The following is a 16,833-nucleotide window of genomic DNA, read 5'->3' on the forward strand; positions in this document are numbered from 1 at the left end:
AATAAAAAAAAAAAAAAAAAAAATGGGCTGTATAGTATTCTTTCCCCCTTTAAAAACTCGTGCGCAAAAAAGGCCAAGAGCCAATTGTACAAAAGACATGTTTGGTGTACAATTTTTTTACCTATAGTTAAAAATATTACGCCAACACGTGTTTTTAGCTTTTCATACTTTGAATGTTTCCCACGAGAATGCTTAAAAATTTAAACAAAATTTTTCCATATCGCACTATAAGCAATACATAACATGCATATTATATTATATTATTAATAAAATATTATTTTATTTCAAACTGAATTACATTTAGAATGATAGTGGACGCGTAAATATTTTATTGCATACTAAATTTTAATTGAAAAAAAATAATAATCAAGTCTTGTAAGCTTTAAAGAACAAACATTTTTACGTAAATTTATTACAGTATTAAAATTGTATTAAGTATTATTACTCCGTTAAATACATGACATTGAAACTCGAACGATTTAACTTGTGAGTTTTTTATTATCTAGTTAGAACTCGAACACAGTTTTCATTTAACATTTCAAAAAACAGGAGTGGACAAGTTGAAAGATAATATTTTTCTTTTGACGGGGAAAAAATGAATAACATTCGTCGATTATTGCTACGTTTTGCCGGTCCAACGCACATACGGTGTCCTTTCAATGCCTAACGTCTCGTTTGTTTGTGTATGTGTACACCCGCAGCGATAACCATCTGCCGATAAGTTAAGTTTTCCACGTCAATCCACACGAGACCATGTTTACTGTCGTTTTTTCTTGGAGATTTATCACCGGCATAGTATTACGGTTTCTTATACACAATCCGAACTCTTTCGATCAGTGCATATGTACCATATCCAGCCGTTGGAACTCGCGGTCTCTTAGTCTTTCATGGCGTTCATAAATGGGCTAAAAGATACACCCCCCCCCTCCCGATAAGAGATAAACATCTCACGGATTCACGGAGACGGAGATAGATAAAATCCGTAGATGACAGACAAGGAGGTTAAAGCAACAGACTTCGTGAACTTGGGAATCGACCGCCTTCGCCGTTATAATGTCATTTTAACGGCGACCAGACTACTTTTTTTTGTTTGTTGTTTACATATTATCATTCCGAGCATCAGGACCCGTTATTGTGTCGTCAACGGACGTTTACAACATTGATAAACATCGGATGACATATATTTTGTGCACAAATATCTTAAAAGATGCAACAATAGAGTATAGAATTTCGCAACGAATTCTTTAAACCCAAAAATAAAATGTTATTGTTCACTTAAGCCATGTAAGTTTGTTCAAGCGGATTATTGGATATTTTTGTGGTAGTACAAATAAATGACTTAACTACCGCCACAATTTACGAGCCTTCGTTCTTATGTGACATTTTGTGCTTACAAGGTCAAGTAAATAGTTACTCAAACAAATTTCATAGAAAAATGATTTCAAGTTTGTAGATAGTCATTATTGGTATGAGAGAAATCGTTATTTGCAATAGTTAAGTAAGCAGGAGATTCGATTTTTTTCATGTATCAATTATTTACTTTCAAAATAAAATTAGGTAATAAGACTTGAAGATTCAAGAGTAATAAGAATACAATTAATAGTGATAAAAAAACCATAGTTACATTATTGGAATAAAATATTTTGTATTTTTCAATTGTTTTTATGTTGCAAGTTTTTTCTTTAGTTGATTTCCAATGGAATTTGTCATATTCGTTTTTAAAAAGGAAAAAAATAACACCAATAAAATAATGGCGCTTCAAGGAACTAGTTTTTATTTATTTCATATTCATTTAAATAATTTGACATAACGGCTGTCTGCAAGTTGTATAGAATCTCCAGTTTTTAATAATATTCACAAGAGGAATTTCATCGGTTAGTTGACAACGATTGAATTTTAAATGGCTGTTCATGAATTTCGCATTTTATCCAGTCATTCCCTCTTTTTATTTTGTTTACTAGTGAAGGGAATGATACCCCTATTAATTCTTTTAGAAGAACAAATACGTTCAAATAAATATTCGCCCAATAGAAAATGTAATCAGTAAACACATAGTGTAACCGGCACACGCTTGTATAGAAGCCCATCAGGAATGTTGTCTTCAACGCTAAAGTTACCAAACCGTAGGGGTTTTGTTTTCAACTAGAGATCAATAAATACTGGGGAAACGACTACTCGAAAACTGAACGGTTGGACACATAGAGAGATATTATTTTTAAAATATTGTCGTGGTGTGCGTCTGAGTTTTAACGAAATTAATGATAATTGTCACCACAAATCTAAAACAAAGCGAGTCTGGTAAATCAGAGTATAATTAAAAACGTTTGGTTACTCTGTTGTGCCGCCAAAAAACCGACTGCTTGCAGTCGGTACTATTTACTAGAGCTTGCCTTTGACTCGCGCTTTTAACGATAAACGATTTAATAAATTTCATTGCATAGCGTAGGGAATAATTATTTTAATGGCTTTGTAAAACCACATCACAAATGCTACACGCTAGTAATTTTAAATGATCCATAGAAGAATTAAAGTAACGGCTGTAATGGTTTCTTTTAAGACATTTCTTTGAACAACAAACTTTTAACCTAGACACTTAAACACTAAAAGATACATCAAACTCAATATAAATATAAATAAAACAGAAATTAAATATCGTACTGCTTTAGATTTACATCATATCAATATACTTACGAGTACAAGGGACGGATTTGGGGTCTTTGGCTGGTCGGTAGTACCCTGTGTTGCACCTGCATTCTGACATTCCTTGTTCTGGAGCTTTGCTATGTGCTGGACACGACTGACATTTGTCGTCACCAACTCCATATTTGTATTTCCCCGGAGGGCAAACTGTATAAAAGAAAAAAAAAACACGGCATTAATAAAGTGTACCTGGTTATAACAATAAGCATGTATACGCAGTGTTGTCAATAGATCGTATTGCATTGACTGAGCTGATCTCATCTGGTCAGCAATAAAATAAACTACTAGCAATGCATATAATTGCCGTGTTTTTCTACCGGATGGATTCACAGATAAAAAGACATAACGGTCTCCAGGAGATATTGAATGCAAAACACGTTGAGAAAATCGTGTGCACAACGTCCAGGCGGATTGATGTTATTAATAGAGACAAATCATCGCTTAGTATTACTATACTTCCGCTATTACAATAGGCATCCGGTTACAATCCCTCGGGAACGCCTGTTTTAATTTCAGGGATTTGACTGTTGCATTCTGTGATCGCAGCAACTCGAGCGAACGTTTTGACTATGCACGTTGCATATATGGGCCAGTGCAGGTGCAGTATGAATTTAGCGTCGCCGCCAGAGAGACGGTCTCTCAAGTCGTGAGTGGTTTATGAACAAATATCACGTTTAATTTTCAAAACTGTGTGTTTTGGATGCGAATCATGTGCCGCACGCGTGCAAAAATACAAGAAAAACACATTATTTTCTTTGTGCCGCGGAGGCGGCGAGCAAACAACAAAAAAGATATCATCGCTAAATGATAAGGTCGCATCGTTTGTCGCTTAGCTACAAGCCGCGTCAGAGCTCTCTTATTTTTCCAGTGAATATAATTTGTTTTTTACTCCAATTGATATTCATCGTGTGATTTCTAGACTTGAAATGGAATTTACTTGGCGTGAGAAGCCATCGAGTATTTTTTCTGGACATTTACTTAGTCCCCCAACGCGTGATACGATTGCTCAGCCCTCTTTCGGGTCACGGATTATACACGTTGCAACTGACCACTACAGGTACATGACATATGGAAACAATGCGTTTCACTTTAGATTAGACAGGATGTAAGTCAACAAGCTTGTGGAGTACAACTGGTCTATCTACTATTTTCGATTTATAATAGTGATTGAATAATAACTAATAGTTATAAATTTCATAAATGTCGAAGAAATAAATGTCTTATTGAAAAAAAAAAAAAGAATTTAGATTTTATAAAAACCTGAAAAGTTTGACATTTATGCTTTAAAACTTCAGCGCTTGTAAACTTATTTTATTTTGAGCGTAAACTTTACGGATTAGCTGACTTTATCAAGAACGACAAAATGGTTTTTAATGGATTTTAAAAAGCAATAAGAGTTCACACACGTCAACCGGCGTATGTCATTAGTTTTTAGTATTAAAATCCAAGTGCGTTTTAACAAAAATCCCATTTACCAATTTCTTTAAAAAATACGATCATAGCAATATTTTGAACGATTAACATTTTAAGTCCGCGCTCTGTTCCGTCACACATCAACTGATAAAAAGTTCTTTAGGGTGAGGAAATCGCGCAATTCATATTTATAATTGCGTTGTTAACTCTGAGCCTACGACGACTCTTACGCGGAATTCCCATTGAAAGTAGTGGGATTTAAGTGGATGGCATGAAATCATGGAATGTTCGCCTTAATAAAATTGATATGCGAACGGCAGCCGGAGAATATATCCAATGGTTTAATTTCAGTGTTAGTATTGACTTGAATATATTTGTATAATATATCGTAATGGACGAAAGGGCAATTAGAATCGGTTATTGAAATATCGCCTCGTGTGTATATTTAGCATATAAATTGTTTATTAAGCAAACATCGACGGCGGCAGACCTCACCTCGCGTACCTCTCGCTGACCGTTAATGGCCATCACTGCCATATCTGCATATGAAACGAGCATCCGTAACACACTTCAATATGGTATTATATGTAAATAAACAAAACGCTGTAATGGGATTTTGTGGGCATTTAGAGGGCCCGCTGTGGCGTTTAATACGAACACAAAATGGAAAAACTATGACTAATTAGCGTTACCAGTTTTTCTGACTTTTGTTTCTACGATAATGATATGCCGAATGGATTTTAATTCTCGTGCGCATAGATAGTGAGAAAAACAAATAGTCGAGTTTACACGGAGAACTCGTTTGAAACAAACCGAGAGGATACAATAATATACGATTTTTTCGCTTTTTCATAAATCTTCACTTTTATCGTTTCAGTTTTAATTACGTACTATGGGAAAATAGCTAACCGCAGTCGGTTAGTAATTCAGATAAAATAATACCACGCAATAAACATTTTTTTCCTGTAATTTGATAAATCTTTGAATATCATTTTTATTATTAAACGAGCCTTTTTAAAAACGAAAAACGGTTTAAATTATAGGTACCTACCTCTCCCTATTTTCGGACGGGATAAGATAACAAGATTTCCCATATCTCTGCTAATTATCTACGCTTACTCCCCAAACGATGCAAAAAGTTTACCAAAGTTTTCGCCGAGCTCAAAACTACCACTGCTCCTCTTTCCTTATCTCATCTACACATAGTAATGCAGTGCGACAAACAACCTTTGATATAATTTATAATCGACCAGAGTAAATTCTCGGAGCTTATTAGAAGAGAGATGAAGGGTAACAGCCTCACTGCTGTTGTTATCGTAGTCACTATGCTTTTAGAAAGGATTGTTTTAATTGGGTTTCCGGACGTAGCCAGCACCAACAAGATAACAGCCATACATTGTGTAACACAGAAGACTTCAATAAGAATAAGAAGCATTAAAAAACCCATTACTCCAACACTTAATAACAAAAATATAAACTTATTTGTTGTGTAAAGATAAAGTAATTTATAAAGAACACTTTCCTATTGGGCGTCTAAGAAGTTTTATTCACAGCACATTTCAATAGGTCATTTAGCTTGTGTCGCTTTTTTCAAGCAAGTCTCTATTATTGTTAAATCCCTTTATATTGTTTCCTATAAGCTATAATAAATTTAAATAGTTATATTTACCGATGCACGTCTGTGATTCCATATCTGCTTCAAAGCCGGCTTTGCACTTGCAACCACCAGATGGCAAATACCATTTGCCGTCTCCTTTGCAAAGATAAGTCGGTGTGCCACCCACGACTTCGGCATTTTCTACACACTTGCCGGTTGCGTGTTCAATTTGAGTGAGTTCTCGGGCCGTCGGGGTGGCCGAGAAATTCGCAAAGTTTATCACTACTTCAGGACATACCACATAATATACCTGCAACAAAAATCAAAAGAAACAATTGAGTTAGATGGAGTAGTAGTTAAATCTCACGTTAATGTATAACTTGTCTAAAATGTAAAAAAACCGTAGCTGCGCCCCTCAGTCATTTAAAACAAGAATTAATCGTTTTCTGCTGTTTGTCTACTCTTAATAAAATAAGACATAATAAAAACAAAACAAACAAACACATTCGGGAACGCGTTATTATGAAAGGTTATATTAGTTTTATTAATATTATCGTTACAGGGCCTATAGCACGGCGTGTGGTACTTCAGCATTAGACTAACGCGCCATCGTCTTTAAGTAAAAACAAGGAAATATCGTTAAAAAAAGTAACCCGACCGAGGATTAAACAACATAAACACCCCACGGCGTATGTATGTAATTGTCAATCCCGACTAAATGATGGTCGATATAAAAAGTAGTTTTCTGTGTAGTTACTAAAACTGTTATTTTATATAATAATTCTATTCTTTTTATTCTTGGCATTCGTTTCGCTCCAACAAGGCAACGCGGAAAACAACGACAGATAAACAGTGAGAGAAAGAATTACAACTACAAGGGTCGCTTTGAGAGTGTGGTATATAACTTATGTAGTCGGAACCATTAAAAAAGTCAAGTTTTGAGACGAATAAACACGAAATGGTCCGAAAAAACACTGTAAGGAGACCATTGGTCTGTTAAAATAATAGCCCAAGAGTTGTTAGACATAAGGAGCGAGTTGTAAAACGGAAGAAACGCGTTCAAAGGGTATAATTTTCAATTCATATCGGACAGGTATCAGGTATACATTATTTAAAACACATACATACAGTCATAGTTGTAAAATCGGTTTACATACTGCATGAGAAAAAAAGCAGATGGTAAATTAGACGTATTAGAGACTAGAGTGTCTAATTACTAGTAATAATAACGCGATAAATTATGTATGCAAGTAGTGAGTACATTAAAATAAAATATGACCATCAGCCTAAGAGCATACAAGTAATTTACAAAAAGAAAAAAACGTACGGTGGGCAAAGAAATTTAAAAGTTTTCCATTTTTTTGTCCAACGATAAAAAAAAAAAAAAAGTTTAATTATGCAGATTAAAAAGTTTTGTCAATTTGTCCTAAAGATTCAAGAAAAAAGCATTTTTGCGTTAAGAAACTTTATAATTAGTGCTCGACAACAGCTATTTTAATGGTGAAATGTTTTCTTAATAGGTAAGGCTATAATTTAGGATCGTGTATATTCGTTTAAGCCAAGTACGAGATGGCAATGTTGTAATAAAATAAAATATATTTTCTAATTTCTTGCAATGGAAACGATTTACAGTTAAAACCAAAGAATAGGCTGCAAAAGAAGTTTCTCACAAATGTTTTCGTGTTGAATAAAGAAGTTGTTTAAGCATACACGACCGGATAATTAAAATTTTTATGTATACAATTTATATTAACATGTTTCGTTTATTTTACACAATGCTCAAGTCAAACTCATCAGACATCTTTCGCTGTACACATTTTCGTGTTGTAGTTTATCCCCGTCGTTTATAATTTATACATCCTAAGAGTATAATGCGTTACTTAGTAAAAACGATTTTATGATTCAGACGGGGTTATGTGATTGCTGTCAGTTTAAACGATTTTTCTCCTTAGACAAATTCCAGAAAGTTTGTGTTATTACTTTTTTTTATTGTATTAACAAATTTATGGCTGGCTTCAAGACGTTTCAGTATATACGACAATAACTATAAATTCGCCCACCGAGTCCCACTGACATAATTATTGCATTGGGTTTCTATTTTTATTCGTTCTTATACTTGGACTTTGTATTATTATTTTAATACTATGTTTCCCCCTTGCCAATGATAATATTTTGGAGATATTTTTGTCAGGCGTGTATATGTTTTAAATTGTAACCGGGTAAAGGATATTCGACCGAAGAACATGTGGGCCGTGATTAGTGCGACTGACGGAGATAAAGAAAAAACAATTTATACTTTTTGCCAAAAGTAAACCCATAACCAGGCGTGAATTATTTATTTTAACGGTCGTCTTTCACGTGGAATGGTCTTGTAAATTTTAATCAAAACAACACTATAGGGAACTGTAATACATATTATCTGCCAACCTCCTGCCACGCGCAACGTCTCGGTAACTCTTCTTCCCCTTTGTGAGTGAAATAAGAAACGATCGCGGGCGAGCTTCTCTCTTTATATACATACTAGTATTTCATAATTATGAATTGAGATAACGACGAGTTACAATCAGCATAATATTACACAAATTATCTTACTTTGACGGCCATAATAGAAATGCAAGCTCCTTGGTCTCTGAACGCAAAGTACACTCCTTTTTTGGTAACTTTCACGGTTTTCGTCTCCGTGTTGATCACAACTTCATTGTTAGCGTTGAATCTGCCTTCGCCGGCAGCAATCCGACCTGCAATTGACAAACAAGAATGAGTATTTCTACGGCCGGTACTTAGATATGTGGTCGCATTGACGCTCGTCTTAAGCGCACAGCAAACTCTACCCTTATGCCACATGGGAGTTCACTTTGCAACATCAAGATTTAGTAAGCCGGACAAAGTAAATCCGACGGCGAGGGTTACACTTTAGGTTAGATCAGAGAAGTTTCGAATAGGAAAGTTTTAACCACGATAAAAAAGTGATGCGGGTTGAGTGAGGGATAATACGACGTAATCTACCTTTAGTGATCCGCCGAGAGACAATCTTTGAATACTGTATTTTGATCTTGTTTCTCTGTCGAAAGATTCATGATAAAATTCTATACGACCTCATACGTGCCCGAATTCAACAAATACTCATAAAAGGGACTGGGAAATGTTATTATTGTATGTTATCTAAGATGTTATCGTCTAGTTGTTCTTTTTCTGTACACAAAATATTTATTTCCATTGGCATTCCTTATTTATAATATATCAGTATTGATATAACGATTTAAATTTTATAACTTTGTGAACATTTCAAGAGCCAAAACGGGTATTACGACCTAGGAAAACAGTGCAAAAAATTGGTGTTATAATATTTTACTAGCATATTGATTCATAGGTTTATTCATTCGACCTATGAATTAATATAATTTTAGTAAACGAAATTCTGTTGTAATAATAAAAATGCGAGTAATGTGTCTTATTATTATACAAATAAGAATGCTAAAATAGCTTTGAATCATTTAATATTTATATAAACATACTGACCGACTGATTTGTAACTATCTGGTTCCCAAGGTGGAGGTTCCCGCGTGGCCACGTCAAATTCATAATACAATAGCGAAAACGTTTCTTTGCATGACAACGCGTAACCAGGAAACAGTGAACAGTCCCTTATGGTGAATTTCACTTCTATGTAGATGAGATTAGCCAGACCACGTTCAATGAACGGTGTCCATACCCAATTGTTAACGTTCTGTTTGGTAACATCACATACAACGTATGATCTCCAATTGATGCCCTTTTCAAAGTTTATGTAGCTTTCTTCTACCCACTGTAACACGAAAGTACACACACACATATATAAATAAAATGTTAAATTTAAATATGAAATGCACATTATTGTTATTATCATCATTATCATCAAGCATAGAAGGGGTAAACAAAGCGGCAATAGGACCTTTGGGTGGATTTCCCCCGAGGTTCGACAATATTATTAACAAGGCTCTATTGTTGTTGCACGTACATAAAGGAATTGTTGTAGTCGGCCAGGAGAAAATTTGTCGTAGCCGTCACTGTCGTCAATTGCGATAGTAAATAAAAACCCCCATTGGGTTAATGATCCGACGGCTACGACCCTCGGGAACTTCTGAAAACATTCCGATCACGAACGCTGTCGGTCCTTCATTTCGCCATCGTTTCTGTGCCGATCCTGCGGGATGAGTCACGGGAACCACCTTCAAAGGCTTGGGTAAATAGTAGTGTACACGAGCTATGTATTCATTTGCTTTGGCCCAACACTGAATCATCTGCCATTGAACCGTTAGCGAGGGTCGTAGCGAAATCTCATCAACTCCCGCACGTCACCTCTACTGTACCCATTGCCCGCCCGCATTCGCAATTTATAAACGCACACATAATATGTGTGCTTGTGCTTTATGCGTACGTGTCTCTGGCGATTCGTCTTGATCGGATTTGTCGACGACCCACCGAAATTGCGACTGCAAAATTTACATAATACGTTGACGACGGCTAGTCATTTCTCTCATACTGAATACCATCCAAGAATAAATTATAATACAAACGTAACATTATACTAATATACGACACACGAATGCATTGAATGTAATAATAAAAAGGTCTATGTAAGGGCGGACAAGCAAATACAATATTCCAATTTACTAAAAACACGAGCAGTTGAAATCGAAAAAATTTTATTTATATTAAATGACTTTCAAGGAGAAAATACACATATGTTTTTTTGAACTCTATTGAATGAATTCCCATTGAACATTTGAGACATTTACAGAGAGACGTGTTTTTGAACTATTATGACGCATTCGCCACACATCTTTCAATGGTAGCGCCGCCATTGATGAGTTTTAATAGAGTAGAAATAGGCCACGATTGTACCCACGGGGCAAAACGACCGTAGTAATTAACACGCCGAAAACGCATTTGTTCCGTACCCAGTATGCTTAATGAGCCCCGAAATCTTCATATAATTTGTTGCGTCATTACGGACATCATTCGGTAGTGAAAAATATACTATATCTGTATGTGTAATAAAAATAATAATACTTAATGTAAAAAGGAAGACGACGTTGTACGTTTGAACAAACGGCAAAGAGGGATTAGAAATTCACCCAGAGCGCACACTATTCCGTAAAAAGGACCAGCCGCCCTCCCAGTCACGAAGATGGTGGTATTTTTTTTTCTCAAGACTCACTAAAGTTACACAATGAGAATATGACTGTAATGTGTATTTAATTGCCCGGACTCTTGCGATGTTATTAAAGTACCATTAATGGGGCGAGTCTGACACGGAGAGAGATAGGTGCTACGAAGGCTACCTCTTTTACTTTCTATATAAATTCCTCTATATATATAATTTTTTTTTTTTTAACGTGGAAAATAATTCAGAGGTTCCGACTTCATATTCTTCTATGGTCTCCGCGCGCTCAGTCGATTTGTAAACGTCATCTGGTATAATTACATTAACAACCGGTAGGCTGAATTCTCTAACGGGAAGAAATCGTACGCAGAGGATATTGTAAGAACAGGTAGGCCGTGGGTCTTTGGAATACCACCACACATTTGAAGAATAAAAAGAAGGTTCGTAGAAGCAAAGAAATAAATAGCCGCAGTGGTCAGAATGGGAGCGGTAACATGGCGTAGACCGCGGAGACTACTTGTCACATTATGCAAATGTTCACATCAAAAGACTGCAGTTCTCCCGAGTCGGTGTATGGTTTTTTTCGAAGGTGACGCCGGTAAAATGCGTTTTATTTCTCATTGAAACGCACGTGAACATGCCGTTTGAATTTCATCTATATAAACACTAGTACGATCTTATGTTTATAATACCGCCGACATTTACCGTTCTAACGGTGGCCGCCGGCGTCACTGAAAATGCACTTTCGTAGAAAACGACGTGCCCGTCAAAACCGACGGAAGGCTTTTTTTTTTTACGACGGAAACAACAATATTATTATAATGAACCGCCGTTGACAGTTTAGAAGTGCCGCCGTCAAGAAGTTACATAAAACAACTTCGGGTCAGCAGACGAAACCTTACAACGGCGTCACCGATGGTCATACGATACATCGACACAATGAACAATAGGCATGGAGTGTACTATTAAAATTTAACAGCGATAGCTTTTTACCGACATTGTAACAGATGGAGCTTTAATGAAAAACCGCACACCAGACATTGTACCGGCAGAGTAAGTCTACAGCAATAACAACATTTTCCGGCTCACGGAGTCAATGTTATTGTAGTGCTCCCAAAAAAGGCGCGTGAAATTATTGATTTATCAGCGAAACCGAACTACAAGAAGAAAAAATAAATAAACTTAATTAAAATCCCACCCCAACGATTTCCATTTAAATTCAAATGGGTCGCATGTTTTATTCACGTGGTAGAACAACAATCATGCGTTTTTCTCCCTATTTTTTCATTGTTATGTCGTCAGTGAATATTATTACGCAATCTGCATTGACGACGTTAGAAGAGTGAATTTCAACTACGACGACGGTTTATGGTCAAGCGGTCGCGTAAAAAAAAATAAACAATGCAAAATATTTGAAACCAAAACACTGTAATAAACGAGGGAGGTTCGGCGAATAATATGATGTCGTAGCTCTTCGTTCCGGCTCATTACACATAAAGCAAAAAAAAAATAAAAGCTGACAGTTTACCCAGTAAAACCAGTTGACTGATCGAGATTCGTACACATAAACACATTGTGTACTCAAAGGTGTAGAGAAAAAAAAAGAGACAGAGATAAATATAATGGTAACGAAATTCGCAAGGGCCCACTTTACAGCGAAAGCGTACAAGAATAACAAAAGGGTGTTTCGCTCATTAGCCTCCGTGAAACCAGATATACGGGCAGGCGGTCGTGACAATGACAAAAGATTCGAAATAAAAGAGAGAAAAAACCGAAATGCTCAAGCCGACTGTTTTCTCAAAACGTTCTTGACGAATGAAAGACCGCCGTCGCCGTCGGGAGAGGATTAAATACAAAGTTTTGTATACATCACACACAAGTTTGCCCGGGATCCGATTAATTATTGCTTCAAGGTTGATGCGGGGGCGGCACTAAGGTATTAAGCGTGTGCACGAACCGTTTTCCGGTGGACGTAATCCTAACCCTAAGGCTATGGGTCAGCGAGCTTTCGGTCGATCTTTATTTATGACCCGGACTTTTTTCCTCCCGTGAATCCGTTGTCTCCTGTTTTAATAAAGCGGTTACGTTTTTCAGAGCCAATGCAGTCCTTCCGTAAAAGGTCGGTAATTTTAAGAGAACGTAATACTATAGCAAAATATCGTGAGAAATCAAATACATTAATATTTTACTGCACTAATGTAATTGGAATTTTGTTTAATAGAATTCTACACGTTATTTTGTCGCACTCGACAGAAAATCGCAAAAGCGGGGTGGTCGAACAACAGCAAACTTTACCGCGAGGGTTTAGAAGAGAATACCTACCGAAGTACTCAAATTGTTTCATTAGAGCACTATGTTCAACTATGTACACTAATCACTCAAAGTCCCCAGTTTTCAGGTCGATTTAAGCATACGTATAATTCACGTTATATTTTGTTAAGAATTTATCATCGTAATATAGTTGAAGACAAATCGGGTCATTCTGAAATATGTTGATAATTTTCATATTTATGCATAAACATAATCGTAAGAACTTTACTGATGTCAATAAATTTCTATAAAAGAAAAGAAAGCCGTTTTTCAACGGCGCCAAGAATAACATATTCAATGTTCTTTTTTTTAACAACCCCGTTTATCAAAAAATAAAATAGCATTTTTCTGTAATAGCAGCAGCTGTTCCTAGTACGATTTTGTATAGACGTCGGATATTATGTAACGACTAAAAAACATCATTACTCTATACGATCATAAAATTGACTTTTACATAAGCAAACTTTATAAATATATCGGCCAATCGTAAAAGTCCAGTGCGATCGACTTCATGCGCGTTGGTATTGGATCAGTTAATATGTTCAGACACACCAAACAAAGATGCGTTATTATTAATGAGCTCCCTTGGGCAAACATTAGAACATCGTGGCGCACAAACTCGATTACGATTTGCACCACATTGTCAGGACAGTATTGAATTTCGATCGTCCACGAAAATGTCCTTTGACAATTACACTGATCTCAGCGCGGATCAGAGAATATAAGCAGATACCAATGCGCTATATGATCAAAGTTATTCCAACCCATCTCGGCCTGACGTTTCATAGTCGGTTGACAAGTGGTGGAAAAATTTTGCTCTCCCAAGTCATAAACATCTCGTTACTGACGCCAAAACTAAGCAACCGAATGTACACTACAAGGCAACTAGAACTTTGGTCGGCATGTGCACAATACCCTTGTCAAGGATCACATCTACTGACACGAAAGGGCTCGTTAATTTCGGATTTGCGTGCGAGACCGATTTACTGCCATTTTTCATTCGCCACCGCACAGCAGTTTTACTTTCCGGCTGTTCTCATTTTCAGTAGGCATTTTCACCGTTCGACTCGGCGCATACGAGACGAAATAAATGGCCAGTGAAATTAGTGCAACTCCAACGCGGTGGCGAGAGACGTTCGAGCATAACAGAACAACCAGCAACTTTTAAAGCGTTCCCGGTGAAGTCTACGGACACGGTAATAAACAAGTTTGTTTCCATAAATAATATCGGCACGATTAAAACACCGAGTTAATTATTGTACAGTTGTTGGAGACAACCGTTAAATACGAAAGTACTTTGCACAAAACTAAAACTCTGAGGAACAATTATGCGTTTTCAAAGTGTTGACGTGCACTAATCTAATACATCGCGATTTACACGAAACTTTTCAATCTTTATTTTATTAGAGTTCGCAGCGTATGAAACGCTCGATGATATGACTACTTTGTCGTACGATCGAAACCGAGGAGAGTTCGTGAAACTCGAGAGAAAAACTTTTTAATTGGAGTATTTGATAACAAATGAAAACTAACAAAATACTTGAATGCGATTTAACGGCCGAGTTCACGTCGTTTAATCGTTTACAGATGGAACTTTGTGAACAATCACACGGACTCGTATGGGACCGTTAAAATCGGAATCTATTTACTGTTGGAGATGTGAGAGGAAACAATTAAAAACGATAGGACCGTGAATGCGTATGAGGTCGACCGGTCCCCGAAAAGGATTCTGAACAATAACTGTGGTGGCATAGTGTGTGCGTGGTGCACGCGGACTAGAGTGACGCGATGAAATCTTCTCATTTCGGATCGCCGGTGAGCTATTGTGTTCGCCAATTGTTAGTGTATCAAGGAAATTTCCTGTTGTTCGTCGTCTCGTGGGTGATGAGACCGCAGCGTCATTATAATAATCTGGTGGTGGTCACTTCTTCTCCTCCTCGCCAGACGCGCGTGGTGTTATTATCGTTATTGTTGTGTCGTCATTTTCACTTGTACACACATTCTAACTTTCCTATACAACACACACGGTTCCTATTACGGACCGTAGAAACTTATATGTATAAATATAACGTGTAAATCCGTCATGTCTATAAAGGTGTGGCCCATGAACTCGGGATGGACGACGTCTTCTCTGTCGGACAGCAGACAACTACAGGTGACACGAGCAGAAAAAAGCAATGCTAATAATAATCGTTTCTCGATATATATATTTTTTTCCTCGGAAAGAACAATACGCTCGGATAGTTGCATAAATTCTTTGCTCGTGTGTACGCGCATGACGTCCCGTGAAATGATCCAGAAAACCACAGGTCTGGTTGCGCATAGCATTCTTTGCGTGAGCATTAAAACACAGAGCATATCGCCGTGTTGGCCGTCATTGACCATAAAACTCACGAGGTGGCGGTGATCGACGAACAAGACCACGTTCCACTACTGATGCAGTTCCTTATGACAATTGGAAATGTTCTCAAATTGTGTTAAAGTTTTCCAATTTACTCTCCGACTGCTAACTCTCTTTGTTGTTTATCTCAGTTTTCCGTGTGAGCTTCGACAAATAAAATAACCCGCCACAAAATACATATACAAGTACAAATGCAGTCGGTTTTTTAACAACTATTCCAATAGAATTGCAGACATTTTGTAATTTAAATAGAAATTAAAAAAATAAACGTCTAACTTGTTCAAATGTTTACATGAACGAATATATTTTACAAATATTACAAGAATAAAAAATGTTGAGATAATTGTTTTATTTTATTTTCGAGTTAAATGTATTCAACGAGAATCCTTAATTTCGGCGAATAAAAACCATCTATACAGGCTCTTGTTTATTAATTTTTTTTATTTTATGTCTCCGGTTTTAATTGAATGCAATATTTTACTAGTACAAATAACAAACAAGTATAAAAGCAAAATAATCTTTTATTAATCGAAACGAATTTAATTACTTTAAGAAGTTTAGGACGAATCTACTAATTAAGACCAAAGCAGAATCGGAGAGAGAAAATTAAATAAATAAAACTGTATAATAACAAGAGACCATCGTTTTAGTCTTCACGGTCGATTTGTGTCCTGGGTGTGACCTGAACTTGTAATGACAATAATTCACCGGGTAATGCTATGCACATGTAAATTGGAAACGAGAATACAACGACAATATCACCTTCTCCTTCCCGTACTTATCATGTTCTCGCATGAGTATTCAATACATACGTTTATGCATATGAATTTTATTCTTATTTTTTTCAACACTGAAACATATACCCGACTAAGTGTAAGAAATGCTTCAAGATTCACGGCGGCGACAAACGCCAACCATTTGGACGTCGTGTCTGTACGCGCGTATAATTTAATATTTCAACGTGTGGAAAACATACAAGCTATGCAGTCGTGTATGCTAATTCGTATAAAAAAAGACAAGAGCAGCACAAGCATTTTACCCATTCAGCGATGTCAGTTGTTGTTAAATGCCAAACAAACCCTATTTAATTATTCGTGACATTTACAACATTGAAAATCGATTTTCAAAATGCCATTTATATGTTTCATGTTTATAGATCACATGTACACTGCTCGCTAGGCCGATCAGTCACGAGAAAAAATTTAATTACATTTTTGACACTACAACTATTTATTTTTACTAATTGCAATTGTACTAAAAGGGTGA

The 16,833-nt window shown here is 36.4% G+C and overlaps 1 protein-coding gene across 10 annotated transcripts in view; it reads right to left on the bottom strand.

Moving 5' to 3' along the window:
• The window catches only part of LOC126906116 (ephrin type-B receptor 1-B), an 85,771-nt gene that overhangs the window by 8,709 nt on the left and 60,229 nt on the right, over positions 1-16,833 (bottom strand). For all 10 annotated transcript variants that reach the window (XM_050686413.1, XM_050686412.1, XM_050686410.1 and 7 more), the window contains 4 exons: positions 9,230-9,515; positions 8,303-8,448; positions 5,783-6,020; positions 2,692-2,847 (listed from right to left, as the gene is read on the bottom strand). In XM_050686413.1, the coding sequence (XP_050542370.1) occupies positions 2,692-2,847; positions 5,783-6,020; positions 8,303-8,448; positions 9,230-9,515 (826 nt within the window). The remainder of the gene's footprint in view (positions 1-2,691; positions 2,848-5,782; positions 6,021-8,302; positions 8,449-9,229; positions 9,516-16,833) is intronic.

Source organism: Daktulosphaira vitifoliae, unplaced genomic scaffold (assembly GCF_025091365.1).
Source record: "Daktulosphaira vitifoliae isolate Bord-2020 unplaced genomic scaffold, ASM2509136v1 Scaffold_4, whole genome shotgun sequence".
Lineage (NCBI taxonomy): Eukaryota > Metazoa > Arthropoda > Insecta > Hemiptera > Phylloxeridae > Daktulosphaira > Daktulosphaira vitifoliae.